Here is a 22982-nt window from a genome sequence, read left to right as displayed (position 1 = left end):
TCATTATGATTGGGAAAAGATTCTCTATCATTTCATAAGAAAAAATAATTATTTCTTTTTTCAAAAAATTTCCAACCCTGAGAACAAGTTTAGGAGAGGGCCTGCCGACCCTGTGTGAAAGAAGTAAATGCTAGGGGGTTGTGAAAGAAGTAAATGCTAGGATGTTGGGGAGAGGGGTGGGATTAAATTATGGGGAATCGAGTACAAAATGGGAGTTGACAGTTACTTTTTGCTGATACTGTGCTTATGGGAGATTCTAAAGAAAGTTGCAGTGGTTAGTGGACGAGTTTGGGAGGGTGTGTAAAGGTAGAAAATTGAAAGTGAACATAAATAAGAGTAAGGTGATGAGGGTATCAGACGATTTAGATGAAGAAAAATTGGATATCACATTGAAGAGAGAGAGTATGGAAGAAGTAAATGTTTTCAAATATTTGGGAGTTGATGTGTCAGTGGTGACCTGTACTTAATTCAGTGGTGACCTGTACTTAACTCTGTGAAGAAGTGTCCTGTGTGCTCCCCGTGGACTGAACCAAGATGCCCTCCATCGAGCAACGTTACCAGCAGCTTAAGGAAGAATTGAGGGTAGCGAAGATGGAGATACGACGATTGACTGAGGAAAACAAGAGGATTTGTAGTAGTCCTCCTGTTTTGAGCCCTCAGGTCAAGAAGGGATCGTGGTCAGTGGCTGGACAGCAGGGGACGAAGTTGACGATCAAGAAGACGAATGGTAAGCCAGAAACGATGAAGAAGAAAGAGACTGCTTTGGAAACTGTTGTGGAAACCTCCAATGCATTCTCTGTGCTACCCGACGAATATGAGTCGACTACTGGGATCGTCACGATGAACGACAACAAGGAAGGTAAGAATATTGTTGCTGTTGGGGATAGCCAGGTTAGATACATGGATAGGGCATTCTGCTTGAAGGACAGGAGTAGGAAACAGAGGGTTTGCTTTTCTGGGGCTGGGATGGAGGATATTGTTAGCCGTCTAGATGACATCATAAGAGGTAATGGGAGCAATCCTATTATCTGTCTCAGTGCTGGAGGCAACGATGTTGGCAGACGTAGAAGTGAGGACCTGATTAGCAGGTATAGGTCAGCAATAGAGATAATTAGGAGGAAGGGTGGGAACCCTATCATATGTGGTATTTTGCCAGGGAGAGGAGTTGGAAACGAATGGTTGTCCAGGGCAATTGGTGTCAATTGCTGGCTGGACAAATACTGTAAGGAAAATGCGGTAACATATGTTGACAACTGGGACCTCTTCTATGGCAGAAATAACATGTATGCCAGGGATGGGGTTCACTTATCTAGGTCTGGGGTGGGGGCACTGGCAACGGCAGTGGAGCGAGCTGTTAGGGATTTAAACTAGGAATAGATAGTGGTATGGGTTTTGGCGAGAACACAGTGAAGTCCCAGTGTAGTAATACTATGAGTTCTAGGAGAACTAGTAATAGGCAAAATGAGGTGGATATTGAAAAGTCAGTGACGCTAGGCGATAAGGACAATAATAGGTTTAGTGGAAAAACTGAAATGAGCAAGAAGGGTAAAGAAAAAGTAGGGTCATTAAATGTACATTATGCTAATACCCGTAGTGCTAGGAATAAGATGGACGAGTTGAGATTAGTTGCTAGTGCAGGTAACATTGATGTATTTGCAATCACTGAGACGTGGTTTAATTAAAAAAGTAGAGACATGCCTGCAGAATGTCACATTCAGGGTTTTAAATTGTTCCAAGTAGACAGAAGTATTGGGAAGGGGGGTGGGGTGGCACTGTATGTCCGAGATCACTTGAACTGTTGCATTAAAACTGGTATTAAGTCTGAAGTAACACATACAGAGTCTGTTTAGATAGAATTTTCAGAGGGACATAAAAAATTGATTTTAGGTGTAATATACCGTCCCCCAAACTTAGATAGGGACCAAAGGAGACTACTATGGGAGGAAATTGTTAAGGCCACTAGGCACGATAACGTAGTAATTCTAGGAGACTTAACTTTAGTCATATTGGTTAAAATTTCTTGACTGGGAATTTAGAATCAAACAACTTCTTAGAAATAGTTCAGGATTGTTTTTTGAAGCAGTTTGTCACAGAGCCCACAAGGGGAAATAACCTGCTTGACTTGGTTTTGGCAAACAAGGAAACCCTCGTAAATAATTTAGAAATTAGGAACTCGGCACAAGCAATCACAAATCAATTACCTTTAGCGTTGAATGGAAGTATGATAGTAGGGATAATTCAGTACTGGTCCCAGATTTTCCCCTAGCAGATTACAATGGGCTTAGAGAACACTTATCATCTGTAGACTGGAGTAAGTAAGAGAGTTACCAGTATGACAGCTTTCTTAACACAATACATGCTGCCCAAAGGACATTTATCCCATATAAGGAAATTAGATCAAATAGAAATGACCCCAAATGGATTAATAATAGGCTCAAATATCTTTTAGGTCAGAAGAAAGGAATTTATAGGCGTATCAGAAGAGGTGAGGGTCATGTTATGAACCAGTATATTGACATTAAGAGGGACGTTAAAAAGGGGATAAGAAAAGCTAAGCGGGACTATGAAATTAAAGTTGCTAGGGATTCAAAAACTAACCCAAAAAGTTTTTTCAAGATTTATAGAACAAAAGTTACAGATAAGATAGGTCCCCTTAAAAATAACTCTGGGCATCTCACTGGCAAGGAGAATGAAATGTGCTCTATTCTTAATAATTATTTTCTCTCGGTTTTCACTCAGGAAGACACTGACAATATCCCAGTAATTAATTTTTATAGTGGGCTTGAAGATGATAAATTATGCAAATTTTACAGTCACCAGTGAAATGGTTATCAAACAGATAGACCGATTTAAGCAAAATAAATCCCCGGGCCCTGATGAACTTTTTTCAAGGGTTCTTAACCCTTTGACTGTCGCGGCTGTATATATACGTTTACGAGGTACCGTGTTTGATGTATATATACTCATAAATTCTAGCGGCTTCAAACCAGGCAGGAGAAAGCTGGTAGGCCCACATGTGAGAGAATGGGTCTGTGTGGTCAGTGCACACCATATAAAAAAAATCCTGGAGCACGCAGTGCATAATGAGAAAAAAAAACTCCGACCGTTTTTTTTTTAATTAAAATGCCGACTTTGTGGTCTATTTTCGTATAGTATTTGTGGTTGTATTCTCGTTTTCTTGGTCTCATTTGATAGAATGGAAACTATGTTATAGAAATAGAGGTGATTTTGATTAATTTTACTATAAAAAGAACCTGGAAATGGAGCACAAAGTACGGGAAATGTTTGATTTTTGCCGATGTTCAAAAGTAAACAAATGATGTCATTGTCCAATAAATGTCCAAATAGCCATTCTAATATGCAGTCATGACTGGGTTGATGTAATTTTTACAATTATTACAGTATTGCAGTAGTCTGCATAACAGTAAATCTTCTATTTTTTGTTTGAATAAAATTTCAAAATAAAAAGCAAGAGTAATATGACAGGGGCTTGGAGACATGACTGATGAACAAAGAAAATGTTATTTTAGAGCCAGGAATGTCTGCATTGTTCATTCTGGTCCTTATTTTGAAATTGTCATATTTTTTAATTTTCGTGAAATTGGCCAAATTGCAAATTTCTGACCATGTTATTGGGTAGTTGAAATCGGTAAATGGGCAGTTTCCTGTACTCAATCGATGGAAAAAATGGAGTTCTGAAGAAATAGCTATGAATTTGGTTGACTGGAATAATGGAATTAGCCGAAAATAGGGCTCAAAGTGGGCGAAATCGCCGATTTGTAAATATCGCCGAGGTCGCTAACTTCGCGAGAGCGTAATTCCATCAGTTTTCCATCAAATTTCGTTTTTTTGGTGTCTTTACAATCGGGAAAAGATTCTCTATCATTTCATAAGAAAAAATAATTTTTTTTTTTTTTTAATTTTTCGACACCAGGAGATACCTCAGGATTGGGGGTTGCGACAGTCAAAGGGTTAAAGAGTGTAAAATGAAACTCTGTGAACCTTTAACTAATATCTTTAATTTATCTCTTCAAACAGGTGTAGTGCCTGATATGTGGAAGATGGCTAATGTAATTCCTATTTTTAAAGCAGGGGACAAGTTGTTACCGTCAAATTACCGTCCAATAAGCCTAACCTCAATTGTAGGTAAATTACTAGAGTCAATTATAGCCGATAATATAAGAAGCCATCTCGATAGGCATAATTTGATTAATGATACTCAACATGATTTCACCAGGGGCCGTTCCTGCCTAACTAATTTATTAACCTTCTTCAGAAAAGTTTTTGAGGCCGTTGATCAGGATAAAGAATTCGATATTGTTTATTTAGATTTTAGTAAGGCTTTTGATAGAGTACCACATCAGAGACTGTTGAAGAAAGTGGCTGCCCATGGCATTGGGGGAAAAATGCTGTCATGGATTGAGTCATGGCTCACTAATAGGAAGCAGAGAGTGTGCATAAATTGGATTAAATCTGAGTGGGGATCTGTAACAAGTGGCGTTCCGCAGGGATCAGTTTTAGGCCCATTGTTGTTTATAATATATATAAACGACCTTGACGAGGGAGTTACTAGCGACATAAGCAAATTTGCTGATGACACGAAGATAGGTAGGATAATCGATTCAGATGTTGATGTCTCACAACTTCAGGAGGATTTTAACAAACTCAGTTCATGGTCAGAAAAGTGGCAGATGCAGTTCAGTGTAGATAAATGTAAAGTTCTAAAGCTCGGAAATGTTCATAACCCTAGCACCTACCAGCTTAATAATGTTGAACTTAGCAGCATAGAATGCGAAAAGGATTTGGGAGTTATGGTAAGAAGCAACCTTAAACCGAGACAGCAATGCCTAAGCGTACATAATAAGGCAAATAGATTATTGGGATTTATATCAAGAAGTGTAAGCAACAGAAGTCCAGAGGTTATACTGCAGCTTTATACATCATTAGTAAGGCCTCACCTAGATTATGCAGCTCAGTTCTGGTCTCCATATTACAGAATGGACATAAATTCATTAGAAAACATTCAGCGTAGAATGACTAAATTAATACATAGCATTAGAAATCTTCCTTATGAAGAAAGATTGAAGACCCTTAAATTACATTCACTTGTTAGATGAAGAATGAGGGGAGACATGATCCAAGTGTATAAGTGGAAGATGGGTATAAATAAAGGGGATATAAATAAGGTCTTGAGGATATCTCTCCAAGAGAGAACCCGCAAAGTAACATTTATGAAGGGATTCAGGGAAACCGGCAGGCCGGACTTGAGTCCTGGAGATGGGAAGTACAGTGCCTGCACTCTGAAGGAGGGGTGTTAATGTTGCAGTTTAAAAACTGTAGTGTAAAGCACCCTTCTGGCAAGACAGTGATGGAGTGAATGATGGTGAAAGTTTTTCTTTTTCGGGCCACCCTGCCTTGGTGGGAATCGGCCGGTGTGATAATAAAAATAATAAAATAAGTTTAGATTTAGAAAGGACATAGGAAAGTACGTATTGGTTTGGAAATAGGGTAGTTGATGAGTGGAACAGAGTACCTAGTTGGGTTATTGAGGCTGGGACATTGGGTAGTTTCAAATTTAGGTTGGATAAATATATGAGTGAGAGGGGTTGGCTTTGAGTGGGACTTGCAAATGAGTGGATAGAGTTATCAGAGCTTATTTCTTGGGTAGCATTGAGGATTGGGTTGGGAAAATGTTAGTGGGATGAATTGTAAAGGACCTGCCTAGCATGGGCCAACAGGCCTGCTGCAGTGATCCTCCTTTCTTATGTTCTTATGTTCTTATGGATGGGTTTATGAAAGATGAAGTTAATCATAGAATTGATGAAGGAAAAAAGGTGAGTGGTGTGTTGACGTATTTGTGGCGACAAAAAATGTTGTCCATGAAGGCAAAGAAGGGAATGTATGAAAGTACATATAGTGGTACCAACACTTACGAGTGTGAAGCTTGGGTTGTAAATGCTACAGCAAGGAGGCAGCTGGAGGCAGTGGAGATGTCCTGTATAAGGGTAGTGTGTGGTGTAAATATTATGCAGAAAATTCGTAGTGTGGAAATTAGGAGGTGTGTAGTTAAAAGAATTAGTCAGAGGGCTGAAGAGGGGTTGTTGAGGTGGTTTGGTCATTTAGAGAGAATGGATCAAAGTAGAATGACATGGAAAGCATATAAATCTGTAGGGGAAGGAAGGTTGGGTAGGGGTCGTCCTCGAAAAGGTTGGAGGGAGGGGGTAAAGGAGGTTTTGTGGGCGAGGGGCTTGGACTTCCAGCAAACGTGTGTGCGTGAATGTGTTAGATAGGAGTGAATGGAGATGAATGGTTTTTGGGACATGACGAGCTGCTGAAGTGTGAGCAGGGTAATATTTAGTGAAGGGATTCAGGGAAACTGGTTATTTTTATATAGCCGGACTTGAGTACAGGAAATCGGAAGTACAATACCTGCACTTTAAAGGAGGGGTTTGGGATATTAGCAGTTTGGAGGGATATGTTATATTTTCTTCATATATGTTTCTAAACTGTTGTATCTGGGCTCCTCTGCTAAGACCGCGATTGTGTACGAGTGAGGTGAAAGTGTTGAATGATGATGAAAGTATTTTTCTTTTTGGATCACCCTGCCTCGGTGGGAGACAGTCGACTTGTTGGAAAAAAAAATAAAGTGCCCCAGAGCAATAAAATACATATTCAGTACATTCATTAATTACCTTAAAATGTTTGTAGTCTTAATGTTGGGTGAGAAATGAGTTTTATTTGTAGGAAGCCGGGTTTGGGAAGTATGATATCCAGCCAGGGCAGCCCTCCCCGCCCACACGTAATGTAAACAATCCAGGCGAACGCGTCTGGTTTTTGTCACTTTACATTGTGTACAAGGTGCTTCCACATTGATACAGTAGAATAAATATAGAGAAACACTCCCATTCTCATGTAACACCATTTTTAGAAGAAATGATGCTCTGAGTGAAGGCATACGAAAGGAATAATTTTCTAGTTACCCCCTGCGATATTATTATCGTGTACACATTTCCTCTGTTGTTGGACTATAAGTCGCCTTGCTACCACAAGTCCTACAAGTCGCCTGGCTACCACATCTCATATTTATGGAAATTTATTCTATTGTGGGGTGTATTTATCATGTTTATATGTTACATAGTGTTTATTACATAATTTTGAAAAAATATCATAGATGGATTAAAGGAAATATCTATATTAACGTAATGCAGTACAGTGGACCCCCTGTATTCGATGGCATCGGTATTCGATAAATCCGGCATTCGATGCATTTTATAGCAAAAATTTTGCCTCGGTATCCGATCGAAAACCCGGTATTCGATGTGATTCGTATGAGACGTGTCCACGTGTGGCCTGAGCTGCCCTGTGTGTGCCATTGTTTACAAGCCAGCCAGTGTGCGCGCATCTAAGGATACATTCGGTACATTCCACATTATCACTGTTTTTGGTGCTTGTTTCTGCAAAATAAGTCACCATGGGCCCCAAGAAAGCTTCTAGTGCCAACCCTTCGAGAAAAAAGGTGCTAATGACTATTGAAATGAAGAAAAAGATGATTGCAAAGTACGAAAGTGGAGTGCGTGTGTCGGAGCTGGTTAGGTTGTATAGTAAACCCCAATCAACCATCTCTACTATAGTGACCAGGAAAACGGCAATCAAGGAAGCTGTTCTTGCAAAAGGTGCAACTGTGATTACGAAACAGCGACTGCAAGTGTTAGAAAATGTTGAGAGACTGTTATTGGTGTGGATAAATGAAAAACAGATAGCAGGAGATAGCATCTCTCAAGCGATCAATTGTGAAAAGGCTAGGCAGTTGCATGACGATTTGGTAAAGAAATTGCCTGCAACTAGTGCTGATGTGAGTGAATTTAAGGCCAGCAAAGGTTGGTTTGAAAGATTTAAGAATCGTAGTGGCATACATAGTGTGATTAGGCATGGTGAGGCTGCCAGTTCGGACCAAAATGCAGCTGAAAAATTATATTTATTTTTTTATTATCACACTGGCCGATTCCCACCAAGGCAGGGTGGCCCGAAAAAGAAAAACTTTCACCATCATTCACTCCATCACTGTCTTGCCAGAAGGGTGCTTTACACTACAGTTTTTAAACTGCAACATTAACACCCCTCCTTCAGAGTGCAGGCACTGTACTTCCCATCTCCAGGACTCAAGTCCGGCCTGCCGGTTTCCCTGAACCCCTTCATAAATGTTACTTTGCTCACACTCCAACAGCACGTCAAGTATTAAAAACCATTTGTCTCCATTCACTCCTATCAAACACGCTCACGCATGCCTGCTGGAAGTCCAAGCCCCTCGCACACAAAACCTCCTTTACCTCCTCCCTCCAACCATTCCTAGGCCAACCCCTACCCCGCCTTCCTTCCACTACAGACTGATACACTCTTGAAGTTATTCTGTTTCGCTCCATTCTCTCCACATGTCCGAACCACCTCAACAACCCTTCCTCAGCCCTCTGGACAACAGTTTTGGTAATCCCGCACCTCCTCCTAACTTCCAAACTACAAATTCTCTGCATTATATTCACACCACACATTGCTCTCAGACATGACATCTCCACTGCCTCCAGCCTTCTCGCTGCAACATTCATCACCCATACTTCACACCCATATAAGAGCGTTGGTAAAACTACTCTCATACATTCCCCTCTTTGCCTCCAAGGACAAAGTTCTTTGTCTCCACAGATTCCTAAGTGCACCACTCACCCCCTTCCCCTCATCAATTCTATGATTCACCTCATCTTTCATAGACCCATCCACTGACACGTCCACTCCCAAATATCTGAATACATTCACCTCCTCCATACTCTCTCCCTCCAATCTGATATCCAATCTTTCATCACCTAATCTTTTTGTTATCCTCATAACCTTACTCTTTCCTGTATTCACTTTCAATTTTCTTCTTTTGCACACCCTACCAAATTCATCCACCAATCTCTGCAACTTCTCTTCAGAATCTCCCAAGAGCACAGTGTCATCAGCAAAGAGCAGCTGTGACAACTCCCACTTTGTGTGTGATTCTTTATCTTTTAACTCCACGCCTCTTGCCAAGACCCTCGCATTTACTTCTCTTACAACCCCATCTATAAATATATTAAACAACCACAGTGACATCACACATCCTTGTCTAAGGCCTACTTTTACTGGGAAATAATTTCCCTCTTTCCTACGTACTCTAACTTGAGCCTCACTATCCTCGTAAAAACTCTTCACTGCTTTCAGTAACCTACCTCCTACACCATACACCTGCAACATCTGCCACATTGCCCCCCTATCCACCCTGTCATACACCTTTTCCAAATCCATAAATGCCACAAAGACCTCTTTAGCCTTATCTAAATACTGTTCACTTATATGTTTCACTGTAAACACCTGGTCCACACACCCCCTACCTTTCCTAAAGCCTCCTTGTTCATCTGCTATCCTATTTTCTGTCTTACTCTTAATTCTTTCAATAATAACTCTACCATACACTTTGCCAGGTATACTCAACAGACTTATCCCCCTATAATTTTTGCACTCTCTTTTATCCCCTTTGCCTTTATACAAAGGAACTATGCATGCTCTCTGCCAATCCCTAGGTACCTTACCCTCTTCCATACATTTATTAAATAATTGCACCAACCACTCCAAAACTATATCCCCACCTGCTTTTAACATTTCTATCTTTATCCCATCAATCCCGGCTGCCTTACCCCCTTTCATTTTACCTACTGCCTCACGAACTTCCCCCACACTCACAACTGGCTCTTCCTCACTCCTACAAGATGTTGTTCCTCCTTGCCCTATACACGAAATCACAGCTTCCCTATCTTCATCAACATTTAACAATTCCTCAAAATATTCCCTCCATCTTCCCAATACCTCTAACTCTCCATTTAATAACTCTCCTCTCCTATTTTTAACTGACAAATCCATTTGTTCTCTAGGCTTTCTTAACTTGTTAATCTCACTCCAAAACTTTTTCTTATTTTCAACAAAATTTGTTGATAACATCTCACCCACTCTCTCATTTGCTCTCTTTTTACATTGCTTCACCACTCCCTTAACCTCTCTCTTTTTCTCCATATACTCTTCCCTCCTTGCATCACTTCTACTTTGTAAAAACTTCTCATATGCTAACTTTTTCTCCCTTACTACTCTCTTCACATCATCATTCCACCAATCGCTCCTCTTCCCTCCCGCACCCACTTTGCTGTAACCACAAACTTCTGCTGAACACTCTAACACTACATTTTTAAACCTACCCCATACCTCTTCGACCCCATTGCCTATGCTCTCATTAGCCCATCTATCCTCCAATAGCTGTTTATATCTTACCCTAACTGCCTCCTCTTTTAGTTTATAAACCTTCACCTCTCTCTTCCCTGATGCTTCTATTCTCCGTGTATCCCATCTACCTTTTACTCTCAGTGTAGGGAATTCAAGGATTACACAGACAGTGAAAAATTTAAACCTGAACAAGTGTTTAATTGCGACGAAACAGGCCTGTTTTGGAAGAAAATGCCAAGCAGGACCTACATTACTCAGGAGGAAAAGGCACTCCCAGGACATAAGCCTATGAAAGACAGGCTTACTCTGTTGATGTGTGCCAATGCTAGTGGTGATTGCAAAGTGAAGCCTTTATTGGTGTATCACTCTGAAACTCCCAGTGTGTTCAGGAAAAACAGTGTCCTCAAGGCTAATTTGTGTGTGCTGTGGAGGGCAAGCAGTAAGGCATGGGTCACTAGGGACTTTTTCTATGACTGGTTACACCATGCATTTGCCCCACTGTGAAAAATTACCTAATTGAAAAGAAATTAGACCTTAAGTGCCTCCTGGTGTTAGACAATGCCCCTGGTCATCCTACAGACTTGGCAGAGCGACTTTGTGGGGACATGAGCTTCATTAAGGTCAAGTTTTTGCCTCCTAATACCACTCCTCTCCTGCAGCCCATGGACCAGCAGGTCATTTCCAACTTCAAGAAACTGTACACAAAAGCTATGTTTCAAAAGTGCTTTATAGTGACCACAGAAACTCAACTGACTCTAAAAGAGTTTTGGAAGGATCACTTTAATATCCTCAATTGTATAAACCTGATAGGTAAGGCTTGGGAGGGAGTGACTAAGAGGACCTTGAACTTTGCTTGGAAAAAACTGTGGCCAGAATGTGTAGACAAAAGGGATTTTGAAGGATTTGAGGCTAACCCTGAGAATCCTATGCCAGTTGAGGAATCCATTGTGGCATTGGGGAAGTCCTTGGGGTTGGAGGTTAGTGGGGAGGATGTGGAAGAGTTGGTGGAGGAGGATAATGAAGAACTAACCACAGATGAGCTGCTAGATCATCTTCAACAACAAGAGGCCACACCGGAGGAAACTGCTTTGGAGGAGGGGATAGAGAAATTGAAGAAGTTGCCTACTTCAAAGATTAAGGAAATGTGTGGAATGTGGCTTAAAGTGCAAACCTTTTTTGATGAAAATCACCCTAACACGGCTATTGCATGTGGTGCTGGTGACTATTACACTGACAATGTTGTGAAACACTTTAGGAATGTCATAAAGGAATGAGAGGTACAGGCCACTATGGACAGATATGTTGTGCAACAGAAGTCCAGTGACTCTGAAGCTGGTCCTAGTGGCATTAAAAGAAGAAGGGAAGTAACCCCAGAAAAGGACTTGCTACCTCAAGTCCTAATGGAAGGGGATTCCCCTTCTAAACACTAACACCTCTCCCCTCCTCCCATCCCATCAATCATCACCAGATCTTCATTAAAGGTAAGTGTCAATTATTCTATTGTTATTGTTGTTATTGTAATTATTCTATTGCATTAAACATTTCATGTGGTAAAATTTTTTTTTTTCATACTTTTGGGTGTCTTTCACGGATTAATTTCATTTCCATTATTTCTTATGAGGAAAATTGATTCGCTTTTCGATATTTTCGGTATTTGATGGGCTCTCAGGAATGGATTAATATTGAATACCGGGGGTCCACTGTATATGATATTTAATGCTTCTAAGAGGTTACATATTATTATTAATTTGCCGTCAAGTGTAGAGAGAGACTAGTGATTTTAATGTGTACCTGCACGCCAGCACATTGTGTAAGTATATTTAGGTACAGGTACACATAAGTATAATTATCAGAGCACATTTAAAATATGCAATAACTTTAAAACACTTGAAATTTTGGGAAGTTTCCAGACGTAATTGAGAGATATGCTCATGGAGAATTTTAAACCAGGTGGGGTGTGCCGTATTACAAAGACTGGGAGCCGTATAGCAAGTTTTTGTCATAATTTAATCTCGCCCTGTTAGCGGAACGCCATAAAGTGGGACCCTACTGTATATGAGGTTTTATGCGTGATGAACAGTAACAACGTGCAGTGTTCATGGTCTCTGTTGATGAGAGAGATATACACTGAATTTGTGAATGCAGGTGCCTTATTGGCTTATTTTGAATGGGTATCTGAAATGTTCTGTTGAGTGTCAAATCAGAGATGGTGTCTTGTATACTTGTGAAGGTTGATATTTGTAAGGAGGGCTGATAGGTCATATCTTCTAGATTTGCCTAATAAATATACACCTACCATCCGACTTACGACCTGCTTGACTTACGACCACTCAACTTACGACCGTGTTTTTTATGCCAAATTTCTGGGAAATAAACAATTATTTGTGTTGTACACAGTGTTTATCCTAAACCTTACAGTATAAAATACAGTACTAACAACATAAAAAGTAAAGTAAAACATGAACTACCAAAACAAAACAATAAAATTAAGTCATTACAAAAATGTTTTGTTGATATTCAGTAGTAAAGTTCGACTTACGACCATTTCGACTTACGACCGGTTTCTCGGAACCGAACTAGGTCGTAAGTCGGATGGTAGGTGTATATTTTTAATTTAATTAAAAAGCATTGTTTAATTGGCATTAGATGACAATAAAAAATTTAGGGTTAGCCTATTTAGCTAGGGTCAGGTCACTGGAAACTCCCTTTTCTTTTAGGCCTGACTAGTATGCTTTAGAATGTCATCCATTTCAGTTTATGCACATCGGTTATAGATTATATGTATCTTTTTTTACAGACTCCTAATCAATATATTTCATGGAGTAAAATCATGAGGAATAGAGTAATATGAGCTTAGGACAAGGGTATGTTCTGTCTATTGCAATAATGTGTCTTCTCACGATGGCTTCTTGTTACATACAGTACTCAGAATAAATGTACAATATTTTATGCCTTTCATTTCTTTTTCAGGGAGACAAGGCTCTGTAAACGTTCTGGAGAGTAATGATGTGAGTGTTACTCTACACTTCACAGAGAATCAACCTCGAGAGGATGTGTCTGTTGTTGTTGTATCCACTGTGTCTAACAATTCACAGTCCATATCGAATTATGTTCTCCAAGCTGTTGTGCCTAAGGTAAGAAAATAAGTATTATCTTTGTATAGAACAAAAAAGCACAGTACCATGACTGGGACAATACACAAATAGCCTGCACATAGGAGAGAAAAGTTTACAATGTTTTGGTCCAACTTGGATCATTTTCAGTTCATGTTGGACCAAAAATGGTTAAAATGATTAAATGGTTAAAGATGATTTGGATTAATTTTGTCAGATTCTCTGAATGCTTTCTCTGAGTCCACTTCACAGTCTCATGGTTTAGAAGTGAAAATTATTTCTCTACTACTGTATAGAGCTTCTAGCAATGGTTTGATGTAAAATTGCCATGGATTCACACACATTAACCTTATTGAGGAAGATGCGCATTTCTCTCTCACTTTTTGTGGCATAGTGATTCGGGCCAGGACAGCACTTAATCACCTGTAAAATTTTAGTGTTTTTGTTGTGGGTGTGACAGCGATGACGACCCAAGAATGAATGAATTGATAATTTTTACTACTATACCACTTTCCCATTCCTGGGAGCTTTAGTTTATAGCTGGGTGGTATTTTGATATGCTCTAGAAATATGCAGTTTTCTGTGAGGGTGAAAGGTAACTGCAGAGATAAAGAGAAATGATGTTTTGAATTTATATAACTATTGAGACAGGAATGTGGGAAATAAAGTTATTTTTTATTATTTTTATTATCACACTGGCCGATTCCCACCAAGGCAGGGTGGCCCGAAAAAGAAAAACTTTCACCATCATTCACTCCATCACTGTCTTGCCAGAAGGGTGCTTTACACTACAGTTTTTAACCCTTTCAGGGTCCGTCCCGTAGATCTACGGCTTTACGTTCAGGGTCCAAACCGTAGATCTACGCCATGAGCTCAGCTCACTCTGATAAACTGTGAGTGGTACATTTGGGCCTAGATATGAGAGAATACATCTATGTGGTATGTGTGCACCACATAAAACAGATCCTGCAGCACACTGTGTATAATGAGAGAAAAAAAATGAAATCATGATTTTTCGATTAAAACAGCAACTTTGCAGTGTTTTTTCGTATGTTTTTTATAGTTGTATTTGCGATTTCTTGGCCTCATTTGATAGAATGGAAGACATATTACAGAAATAGAGATGATTTTGATTGGTTTTAGCACTGGAAATGGCTTGAAACTGAGCTCAAAGTAGCGGAAATGTTAAATTTTTGCCGATATTCAAGAGTAAACAAACGACCTCACAAGTCTAATACACGTCAGCTGGTGGGTCTAATATACATTCACAAATATGGTGATGATATTTATACAATTATTACAGTATTGCATAAGAGTAAATCTTCTATTTTTTGGTGTGAATAAAAATTCATTATGTGAATAAAAAATCAAAATGGAATTTATTTGTAAAGCCTCAAAACATAACTAATGAACAGAGGAAATGTTAGTTTAGTGCCAGGAATGCCTACATTGTTCATTCTGGACCCTATTTTGAAATTGGAATATTTTGAACTTTGTGTTAAATTGGCCAAATTAACAATTTCCGATCACTTTATTTTGTAGTTGAAACAGTTGACTTGGCGATTTCTTGTGCTCAATCGATAGAATAGAAGTAATACTAGTGAAATAGCTAAGAATTTGGTTGATTGGAATAATGTAATTGGCCTAAAATGGGAGTCAAAGTCGGCAAAATCGCCGATTCGTAAATATCGCTGACACATCAAAATTCGCGAGAGCATAATTTCGTCAATTTTCCACCAAATTTCGTACTTTTTGTTTTATTACCTTCACAAAAAGATTCTCTACGATTTCATAAGAAAAAATAACAAATTTTTTTTTTGAAAATTCTTGGACACTGGTGCGTGACTCCAGATTTGGGCCTTGGACCCTGAAAGGGTTAAACTGCAACATTAACACCCCTCCTTCAGAGTGCAGGCACTGTACTTCCCATCTCCAGGACTCAAGTCCGGCCTGCCGGTTTCCCTGAATCCCTTCATAAATGTTACTTTGCTCACACTCCAACAGCACGTCAAGTATTAAAAACCATTTGTCTCCATTCACTCCTATCAAACACGCTCACGCATGCCTGCTGGAAGTCCAAGCCCCTCGCACACAAAACCTCCTTTACCCCCTCCCTCCAACCTTTCCTAGGCCAACCCCTACCCCGCCTTCCTTCCACTACAGACTGATACACTCTTGAAGTCCATTCTGTTTTGTTCATTTGATCCTCAAGTGGAATCATCATCAACAGATACACAAAGTGAGATGGGAACATGTTTATATAGGGAGGGTGTGCCCCTCAGGTGTGAATGTGGAGTGTTATGTCAGGAACCAGGTGAGTGTGGAGTGTCATGTCAGGAACTAGATGAGTATAGTGTGTCACATGAGGAACCAGATGAGTATGGAGTGCTATGTCAGGAACCAGGCGAGTGTGGAGTGTTACGTCAAGAACCAGGAGTGTGTGGAGTGTCACATCAGGAACCAGGTGAGTGCGGAGTGTCACGTCAGGAACTAAGTGAGTGTGGAGTGTCATGTCAGGAACCAGGCGAGTGTGGAGCGTCACGTTAGGAACCAGGCGAGTGTGGAGTGCCACGTCAGGAACCAGGTGAGTGTGGAGCATCAGGTCAGGAATCAGGTGAGTGTGGAGCATCAGGTCAGGAGCCAGGCGAATGTGGAGCATCAGGTCAGGAACCAGAAGTGTGTGGAGTGCCATGTCAGGAATTAGGTGAGTGTGGAGTGCCACGTCAGGAACCAGGTGAGTGTGGAGTGCCACGTCAGGAACCAGGCAAGTGTAGAGAGTCAGTTCAGGAACCAGGCGAGTGTGAAGTGTCACATCAGGAACCAGGCAAGTGTGGAGTGTCACGTCAGGAACAGGTGAGTGTCTAGTGTCATGTCAGGAACCAGGTGAGTGTGGAGCATCAGGTCAGGAATCAGGGGAGTGTGGAGCATCAGGTCAGGAAGCAAGTGACTGGAACCGAACTCCATCTTGGGCAAATGGCATCGCACTACAAATAACAAAAAAAGACACAATACCGTGACTGGAACGATACACAAATAACCCGCACATAGAAGACAGGCGCTTACGACGACGTTTCAGTTCGACTTGGACCATTTACAAAGTCACAGTGTGACTTTGTTAATGGTCCAGTCGGACTGAAACGTCGTCATAAGCTCCTCTCTTCTTTATGTGGGTTATTTGTGTATCACAGTGCTATGCTATTCCAAATCCAATACAGACATTCTGAATTAAGCTTGGTGCAAATTTTGAAATAACATCTGGTTTCTGTTGCCCTCGTGAGATATTAAATTGTGTGTGGTGGCTATAAGAACTTATTCTGTGACTCTTCATTTGTTGCTGTAGTATGATTTGTGTGCGATGGTGGCAATTTTCCAATAAATATTTTGGGTATTAATGCAAATGTGTGAAAGGCTGCTGAACTCTCTTGTACGTACATAATGAATTACTTTCTTGTGTTCAGTGATCATAGGTTATGACATCCTTCCAGTCTGCCTGATGTATAGATGTACAGTATTCTCTGGCATATAAGATGCACCCCAATTTTGCCAGGCATTTTTTTTTTTAAACATACTGGCCATCTCCCACTGAGGCAGGGTGACCCAAAAAAAGAAACACTTTTACTATCATTCAACACTTTCACCATTATTCACACATCACTGTCTTTGCAGAGGCGTGCAGATACAACAGTTCAGATATCACCCCAAACGGCAAATATCCCAAACAGCAGATAGTAGGTTAGTAGGCAGCAACCATCCAGGGAGGCACTACTGTCCTGTTAAATGAGTGTAAGACAGAAACTTAAATTTTGTTTTACACAATGGTAGGAGTGCTGGTGTTTTACTTCTCTCATAAACCACAAGATAACATGAATATAATGTTATTTTACTTACACTTTGGTCACACTACACATGCATGTAAATGTTTATATATACACACACTCCTGAGTTTACTGTGATTTTTTTCTTAATACAGGTCAGCTATCACTGGTCCAGCAATCACTAATGCAGTTCTGTCGCTAATCCAGCACTAATTTCGTCTAGTGTAACTTCAAATTTTCTGGATCACCCCACCAACCTGCTGCTACTGTTTGGTGGTGCTGTTTGCTGCATAAATCATTCTAATTTGTTTTTTCCATTTATTGTTATAACCTGCTTACTTTTAGCCCTAGCCATGGTTCTAATAAATAAAGGAAATGCTTCTCGTTGTGTAAAGTGCAAACATTGTACATTGTCCATAAAAGATAAGGTTGAACCTTTGAAGAAACTCGACAGCAGTGTCTGTGAGAAGCTTGTGAGAGTTATACAGCATTTGCTCTTCAACAATTTATGACAGAAAGAGAAATTACTGCATTTCTTTGCCAACAGTGATTCAAAGAAACAGATGTGTAAAAGGAAAACAATGAAGGTAGGAAAAAATTCAGAACTAGATCAAGTTCTGATGAAGTGGTTTAGGCTACGTGTAAGTGAAGGTGTTGAGCTCACTGGAGCTCTAGTGAAGGAACAAGCCAAAACTTCTTGTGCAAGTCAAGTTAGTTAACTTTATTAATCTTTATTAAGATCTTGCAAAATCACTAATCCAGCACCCTACAGGTCCCAATGATGCTGGATTAGTGATGGTCGACCTGTAGTTAAAATGTTTGTATTATTTCCTTTTGTCTCCAGGAGGAAGTGGAATAAGAATCTTTGTAAGCCATGCATGTTGTATAAGTCAACTAAAATGCCGTGAGCAATGGGCTAGTAACCCCTTCTCCTGTATAGCTTACTAAAAATAAAAAGAAGAAAACCTTTGGCAGACATATTCTGGAAAAAACTGAGAAAAGCTGTTTACCTTATCTTTACAGCTCTCCTCACTATTGGGTCATTTTAAAGCTTCTTATGTATTCAAATCTGTATTACACCATACTATTTTCCTGTTCTAAGCCCTCCCAGCTATCAGGTTTATACTAAGATTCTTGACTGTTGGATGTCACTTGCCATTTTCTCTGTTGGGGTGGCCCAAAATGCCTTGCTGCAGCTTGGTTCCTCTGTTCCTTTGCAAATTTGATCACTTGTAGTTTATAACTGATAGTATAGGCATGGCTTCTCTTTGACTCTGTTATAATAGGGTATTGGTATAGGCATGACTGCTCTTTGACACTGTTATAATAGGGTATTGGTCATCTGAAAATTGAAAATTTGCATAACTGTTCAACAAACAGTAGAATATTTGCCAGAGAGAGAGACAGAAGTATCATAACAGTAAATCAGTAATCATATTCATCCCTAGATAGATATGAATACTGTGTTGTATGGTACTTCATGCCCCTCTCAGTGAAACAGATATTCCACTGTAAGTTAAACAGTTTTATGGAGAAGATAAGATGTTTGTTTACATTCAGTGTCGGCTGTTTGCTGGTATGATATTTCCAAGTAGTTGTAACGTAACATTAGTAAACAGCTGCTCTATTATTGTGGTATTTCTTAATTTCCTAAATTTATTCAGCCCTTCTTTCTTTCATTTTATATTGTCTTTGTCATTGTAAATAAAAAAGTTCCCAGTTAGTTAGTTAGAAATTTTGTTATATGACTGTTGTAGCTGTAGAGTCTAAACTTGTTGTACAAGTGAACACCAGTTAGTGTTTACATCTTCGTTCACAATTCATTAGTCATGTTTTTGATGAAGTGGTATTTTATTATTACCAAAAAAGTACTATTGGTATGTATTGTTACCACCAAAAACACCATTTACCCTTGCCAGTAACACAAAGCCTACCATTGATCCTGACCTTGAGCATACAAGATGCAACCTGATTTTTCAAGACTTTTTTGGGGAAAAAAAAGCACACCTTTTTTGCTGTAAAATGCATGATACTTGACTGCAGCCTTTACATTGGGCAGACTGGAAGGACATTATAATAAATCAGATCTCTGAACTCACGAGTGTGTTTCATTTTAAACAAGAGTTTGGCCATCTTTCAACTTGTTAGAAAGTAAGAAGAGTTAACTGGAGATGTAAATTTAATATAATGACTCAGTGTGTGTTTTGAATGAAGATAATGTAGCAACCAGGCTCACTTGGGTAATGTTGGCTCACTGGATGTCTTTCATTTTCTTATGCATTACCCAGCATTAGTTGTGAATATTTCACTGCTGTTGGAGTGTGAGCAAAGTAACATTTATGAAGGGTTTCAGGGAAACCGGCAGGCCGGACTTGAGTCCTGGAGATGGGAAGTACAGTGCCTGCACTCTGAAGGAGGGGTGTTAATGTTGCAGTTTAAAAACTGTAGTGTAAAGCACCCTTCTGGCAAGACAGTGATGGAGTGAATGATGGTGAAAGTTTTTCTTTTTTGGGCCACCCTGCCTTGGTGGGAATCGGCCAGTGTGATTAAAAAAAAAAAAAATAATTTCCTGCTTACAGTGAATTACTTACTTGTATTTTACTTTAGGGTAGGTTAGATAGACCTATGAAATTATATATTTTATTACAAAAAATCATTATAAAATTAACTTTTCAATATTAAAGCTATAGATGAGTGAGATGTGAGGCTGAATTGGGCTTGATCACACATATTTTCATATGGAAAGAAAGCACGTGTAATGAAATTACATTTTGAGTGTCTTTGTGTGCATGGTATGACCACTCTTTGTAAATGTGTATTACTGAAGCATTGACTAACTTGCAGGGGTGTAAAGTGCGATTACAGCCACCATCATCAACTGAGTTGGCAGCTTACAGCCCTTTTCTTCCTCCACCTGCTATCACACAGATTATGCTTATTGCTAATCCAAATAAAGTAAGTAGTATATCTACTTTGTTATGTTTAATGATTGTTGTCATAGAGCTATCAGATTTTGTATATGTAATTTTCATAAGCATTACTTAACCCTTTGAGGGTCGACAGGCCTTCTCTGAGACTCGTTCTCAGGGTCAGCCAAATTTAAAAAAAAAAAAAATAATTTTCTCTTATGAAAAGATAGAGAATCTTTTCCCGATCATAATGACACCAAAAGTTTGAAATTTGATGGAAAACTTACGGAATTATGCTCTCGCGAAGTTAGCGGTCTCGGCGATGTTTGCGCATCGGCGATTTTGCCCACTTTGAGCCTCATTTTCGGCCAATTCTACTGTACTAGTCGACAAAAACATGAATATTTCACTAGAACTCCATTTTTTCTATTGAATGAGTGCAAGAAACCACCCATTTATCAATTTCAACTATCCAGTACAGTGGTCAGAATTTAGCAATTTTGCCAATTTCACACAAATTTCAAATGATGCCAATTTCCGAATAGGGTCCAGAATAAACAAGAAAGACATTTCTGGCACTAAAATGACATTTCCTCTGTTCATTAGTCACGTCTCAAGGCCCCTCTTATATTCTTTTGCTTTCCACTTTGAATTTTTATTCTCACAAAAAATAGAAGATTTACTGTTATGGAGACTACTACATTAGCGTAAAAAATGGTATAAATAATATTGACGCACTTGCGAAAGACTATTAGACTTACCAGTTGACGTGTATTGGACGCTTGGCATGATTTGTTTACTTTTGAAGTTTGGTAAAAATCGAACATTTCTGCTACTTTGAGCTCAATTTCAAGGTACTTTTCATTGTAAAACCAGTCAAAATCATCTCAATTTCTGTAATATGTCTTCCATTCTATAAATGAGACCAAGAAAACTAGAATACAACCATAAATACCATACGAAAACACAGTGCAAAGTCGCTGTTTTATTCCCAAAAAACGGTCAAAGTTTTTTTTTTCTCATTATGCACTGTGTGCTGCAGGATTTTTTTTATACTGTGCACACTGACCACATAGACCCATTCTTTCATATGTAGGCCTACCAGCTTTCTCCCACTAGATTTGAGGGCGCTAGAATTTAGGCGTACTAGTACGTCAAAAACCCTGGGTCGTAAGCCGTACTAGTACAGCCGAAACCCTCAAAGGGTTAATGTGAAGGCATGATAAATGATATCAACACTCTTATTATGCAAAACTTTATTTCATCTATATCTGTTTATTACCTTCATCCAGAGTACATTATCAAAATATATTTTGCAATTGGGGCCCCAAAAATCCCACTTAAAATATGTTATATGTCATTCATACCTGTACTCACTTCTCTCATTCCTAATAATGATTTAACCTTTTGCTTGATTCTTGCCTCCTTGATCTCCCATCACATCATACCTTGCTTGTTGCACAGCAGCATCATTTGAAACTTGGTCCTATCTCAAAACCTCAGTTAAGTCTGCTTTCACCAAGTGAAATTGGCAACCTGAGATTGCTGGAGCAAATGGAAAGGTTTTTAAGAGGAAACTGGACCATTAGCTGCACCAAATGCCTAATTGTCCAGGTTGTGATGTGTGTTCCTGCTGGCCTTTAGCACCAACAGTATGGTTGACCAGGCACTCAACAAGGATTCTGACTGGGCTGAGAGGGTTACAGAATCTTTGAGCCTAAATCACAGCTATGTGTATCTTGGGATTCTTGGGCTCCTTCAGGATTGGTGACAGTCCTTCCTGCTTTTTCTAGGATGTCATTTGAGGATGGCCACTCACTTGCTGGGCTCACGGGACTTGTTATGGCTGTGTGGTTTATCCAAGTCGCTCTTCACTGGGAGGGGCTCAATCATTCATATGCATGGGTCCCTACAAGTGCTTAGTGTGGAATTATTCCTCGTACTGACAGTGCGAAATTGAGGGAAACCTCTTCCAATGCTTTGGGTTTGAAACTGCTGTTTTCTTCAACGATGGATACTGAGTGTATTTAGAGAGTGCAGTTCTCTGCTCCTTTGCCTCCGTTGGGGCCCAGTGTGCTTCCTTCAGACCAAGATCACAAGGGGTCCCTGTGGCATCTCTGAGGCATGGACACTTGTCTGTTTTTGCCAGTAGTTTGTTTGATGTTGCAGGCTGCTATGCCTGCTGACCATGACCTTCCACTTTTGGGATGCTTTGGAATTTCAAGTATTCTGCTAATTCTTAGGAAGCCCCTGGCCCCCACAGTTATGAGGGCCTATTCCTGCCTTCTTTCCATTCCTGGGCTGGCAGGGGTTTAATCTACCATGTTCCTTTCTGGTACATCTCTGCACCTTAATGGAGGGTTGTTCATTTCCTGTGGGATGTCAGCTTGCTCTCTATTAAAAAAAAAACATACCACGGGCGGGGATAGAACCCACGATCAGAGAGTCTCAAAACTCCAGACCGTCGCGTTAGCCACTGGACCAGCTAGCCACAATAAGATTCGTCCAACTAGGTATATTTTTACACGATAGGAAGGTTAGCATAGGCACCACTGTGGTGTAGAAATATACCTAGTTGGACGAATCTTATTGTGGCTAGCTGGTCCAGTGGCTAATGCGATGGTCTGGAGTTTTGAGACTCTCTGATCGCGGGTTCTATCCCCGCCCGTGGTATGGTTTGTTTGCAATCGTGTCATTACAATTTCAGGAGTCATGTTAACGGCTTTGAGGGGACTTGAGCTAGAGTTCGTCACAGCCACGCTAGCAGGATATTCGTCTGTGAAAATTTGCATTTGTGGTCACAGTGGTGCCTTTGCTAACCTTCCTATGGTGTAGAAATATACCTAGTTGGACGAATCTTATTG

The 22982-nt window shown here is 39.9% G+C and overlaps 1 protein-coding gene across 3 annotated transcripts in view; it reads left to right on the top strand.

Annotated features, from left to right (window-relative positions):
* Positions 1 to 22982, top strand: part of Gga (ADP-ribosylation factor-binding protein Gga) — a 236986-nt gene that overhangs the window by 174591 nt on the left and 39413 nt on the right. For 2 of the 3 annotated variants that reach the window (XM_070093106.1, XM_070093108.1), the window contains 2 exons: positions 13252 to 13415; positions 20054 to 20164. In XM_070093106.1, the coding sequence (XP_069949207.1) occupies positions 13252 to 13415; positions 20054 to 20164 (275 nt within the window). Of the gene's footprint in view, positions 1 to 13251; positions 13416 to 17060; positions 17127 to 20053; positions 20165 to 22982 lie in introns of those variants that run through there. The other variant, XM_070093107.1, reaches the window with a different exon arrangement.

The sequence above is a fragment of the Cherax quadricarinatus genome, chromosome 41 (genome assembly GCF_038502225.1).
Source record: "Cherax quadricarinatus isolate ZL_2023a chromosome 41, ASM3850222v1, whole genome shotgun sequence".
Lineage (NCBI taxonomy): Eukaryota > Metazoa > Arthropoda > Malacostraca > Decapoda > Parastacidae > Cherax > Cherax quadricarinatus.
The sequence above is the reverse complement of the archived record's forward strand: the minus strand, read 5'-3'. Positions and strand labels throughout refer to the sequence as shown.